This window comes from Chroicocephalus ridibundus, unplaced genomic scaffold, assembly GCF_963924245.1.
Source record: "Chroicocephalus ridibundus unplaced genomic scaffold, bChrRid1.1 SCAFFOLD_84, whole genome shotgun sequence".
In the NCBI taxonomy this organism is placed as follows: Eukaryota; Metazoa; Chordata; class Aves; order Charadriiformes; family Laridae; genus Chroicocephalus; species Chroicocephalus ridibundus.
The window spans coordinates 588906-592444 of NW_026961297.1; the positions used below are offsets into that span (position 1 = coordinate 588906).

The 3539-nt window shown below is 53.3% G+C and overlaps 1 protein-coding gene across 1 annotated transcript; it reads right to left on the reverse strand.

Moving 5' to 3' along the window:
• Positions 1-544: 544 nt before the first annotated feature.
• Positions 545-1667, reverse strand: LOC134509214 (olfactory receptor 14J1-like; the record flags this gene model as incomplete). The annotated part of the gene is made up of 2 exons (XM_063321691.1): positions 545-562; positions 1206-1667. Coding segments are annotated over 2 exons (480 nt in total), but the record flags the coding sequence as incomplete, so codon positions are not given.
• Positions 1668-3539: the final 1872 nt, after the last annotated feature.

Consider the following 3539-nt stretch of genomic DNA (forward strand, 5'->3'; position numbering starts at 1 on the left):
ATTAGATATCAGGAAGAATGACTTTACTGAAAGAGTGGTCAGGCACTGGAACAGCCTGCCCAGGGAGGTGGTTGAGTCCCCATCCCTAGAGGTATTTAAGAAATGTCTACATTTGGCACTTCAGGGCATGCTCTGAAGGGCAGAGATTGTAGGTTGTTTGTTTGCGGGTTGGGTTTTTTTTTGGTGTGTGTATGGTTGGACTCGATGATCTCAAAGGTCCTTTCCAACCATGAAGATTCTATGATTACATGATGCTATGATTCTAGGCCCAGCCCTTGGTCCCTAACAGATTCCCCTGCAACTCTGACCCTGTCCCCCTGAGTCTGTGGAGAGCCCCAGAACACCAAGAGGGCTTTTCATGGAACAGTTCCTTGGGTGCGTTCCTGATACCAGCTTTGGAAGAGCCATCCAACCTCTACCGCTGCCTTGAGGAGTCCCGTTAGTGAGAGTGGTGCCAGTAGGAAGGCCCCCTCTGACACAGTGGTTCACATGGCCTGTTGCTGCCTGCAGCCACAGGGATGCCGCTGTAGAGACATCAGGACGGTCACAAGGTACACGAGACCTTAGGGGGAACACAAAGGCAAGGGCACAGCAGGACAGTGGGGGTGTGAGGAGAAACCAGCACTGGAAATGCCACATCCTGCTGCTGTCCTTGACCATGGCTCCAGGGAAGCAGCAGCCCCGACTCGCAGACAGCAGAGGCAGAGTGCCCAGCGAGGCAGCCAGGGCAGCCCCAAGGGCCCCCAGGGCAGATCCTCCATGGAGCAGATGGGCATTTTCCTCCCGAACCCCTCCTGCATGCTGGGGCTGCTCGGACAGCTCCGGAGGAGAAGTGAAGAGATGGAAGCAGAAACTAATAATTTTCTGCTGGCTTCTTTATTGAGTTTATCTAACCAGGGAGCCCAGATCCGTACATACCTTAGGTATTTGGGTCAAGAGAAAAACATGTAGGAGACCAAGAAGAAAATCACAGGTATAAAGCAAACAAACAAACAAAACAACAACAACAAAACATTAAAAAAACACAACGAAATAAGAAAGACAAATATGAAGAATAGTTAGTCCTGCTTTTTCCTGATGTACAGTTGGAGCCGTAGTGGTATAATGGCCACCTTATTAATCTGAAGTAGACACCATTAAAATAGTTTCAAAACTCCATCCCTGACTTCCTTGTTCCTCATGCTGTAGATGAGGGGGTTCACTGCTGGAGGCACCACTGAGTACAGCACTGTGATCACCAGATCCAGGGATGGGAAGGAGACGGAGGGGGGCTTCAGGTAAGCAAACATGGCAGTGCTGACAAACAGGGAGACCACGGCCAGGTGAGGGAGGCACGTGGAAAAGGCTTTGTGCCGTCCCTGCTCAGAGGGAATCCTCAGCACGGTCCTGAAGATCTGCACATAGGACAGCACAATGAAAACAAAACACACAAAAGCTAAAAAGCAACTTAATATGAGAAGCCCAGCTTCCCTGAGGTAGGCATCTGAGCAGGAGAGCTTGAGGATCTGGGGGATTTCACAGAAGAACTGGCCCACAGCATTGCCCTGGCAGAGGGGTAGGGAAAATGTACTGGCCGTGTGCAGCAGAGCAGTGAGAAACCCACTGCCCCAGGCAGCTGCTGCCATGTGGACACAAGCTCTGCTGCCCAGGAGAGTCCCGTAGTGCAGGGCTTTGCAGATGGCCACGTAGCGGTCACAGGACATGACAGTGAGAAGATAAAACTCTGTTGCAGCACAGAAAACAAAGAAAAAGACCTGTGCAACACATCCCAAGTAGGAAATATCACTGATATCCCAGAGAGAATTGGCCATGGCTTTGGGGACAGTGGTGGAGATGGAGCCCAGGTCAAGGAGGGCGAGGCTGAGGAGGAAGAAGTACATGGGGGTGTGGAGGCGGTGGTCACAGGCGATGGTGGTGATGATGAGGCCGTTGGCCAGGAGGGCAGCCAGGTAGGTGCCCAGGAAGAGCCCGAAGTGCAAGAGCTGCAGCTCCCGTGTGTCTGCCAATGGCAGGAGGAGGAACTGGGTGATGGAGCTGCCATTGGACATTTGTTCACTCTGGGCATGAGGGACTGTTGAAAGAGGAGAAGACCTTGGCAAGTTAAGGCAGACTTCTTTGGGCCCATCCTATTCCATTTCCCAAAATTTTCCTCAAAATGACTTCTCTTTCCTCAGAATAATTTCATTCATATCTTTTTGCGAGATCAGCTTTGTGCTGCCGAGGGCAGTATCGTTGCAGGGGCAGAGATTCAGTTGTTGATTTCCAATCCTCCCTGGATTATTCACTTCTAAGAGAAACAGATTTGGAATTTCAGTGCCCCCTCCTCAACTGAGAGATGAATTTCTCTGTCCCATCGCCCACCCAGACAACCCGGAGTAGAAGATTGGAAGAACAGGATCCTTCCCTTGCAGGTAGCCCCTGCCGTGCTGTGCTTCTTGAAAAATCTCCAGGGAACGTCCTGCAGCGATCTGCAGCTGTGAGCAGCCCTCACCCACGCAGCACCCTCTCAACAGCAGGACCCTCCCCTGCCAGCGGTTGCTCTTTCTCCAAAGCTTCTCCCCACATGCCCGTGGGGGTCTCCCGGGGCAGGCTGAGAGCTGACCCTGGCAGCCGGCAGAGTCCCTGCCCCGGCACACAGACCCACGGGGTGCAGGGACCCTGCTCAAGGACAGCCCTGGGCACCCCTGCCTGCACACCCTGGCTTCACGGCTATTCACATTTCATAACAAGACCCCTCCTCCCCCTCCGCCTCCTTACAGATCCCATAAGCTGTGGCTGTGCCAGCTTTAGGAGATGCCTCCAGGAACTCCACCTGCAGTGCCCTGCACCCAGAGGCTTACCGTGCCAAGGGCTGCAAGGATTTCTCCTCCAGTGAGCTCTCAGTCATCCTCCCAATCCTGACACCTTTAAGCTCTCTCTCTGCCTCACTCATCTCCCTGAGACACCCAGGCACCGCCCTCAGACCTGCTGCGCTTGGCAGAGGAGCTGCTCCTGGGCAGAGCTGTCTCGCTGAGGCGCTGCCCGCTTGCCATGAGCTCCCTCCATCCCAGGAGCCCAGCCCAGCTCAGACGCAGAGGACCAGCCCAAGGAGTTTTAATGACCCCTCTGGTGGGATTGATGCCGAGTCCATGAACCCCAGACACTGAGAGGAAGCTGAAAAAACCTCTCAAGAAGTCAAAGTCAGGTTCAAACTCCAAAGTTTCTTGGAGTGTTAATGGGTCCCACTGAGATGTTGTCCCCAGGGTCCAGTTAGAGCAGAAACTGGAGGCAGTGATGACAGGTCGAGAAAAGCAAGGTGAAGGTGGCTCTGGTGCTGAGTAACCCTGGATGTGTTTCATTAGTGCAAAGGGCCAAGGCCTGACCCCCAGCCCCCAGGAAGGGAGATCCTGTCCCTCACTCCTTCCTCAGGGCTCTTCCTGGCACAGTGTGGTGTGGAGATGTGCAGTGCCAAGGCCAGCATAGAATCAGAGAATCATAGAATCATAGAATTGCTGAGGTTGGAAGGGACCTTTAAGATCATCGAGTCCAACCTTTAGCCT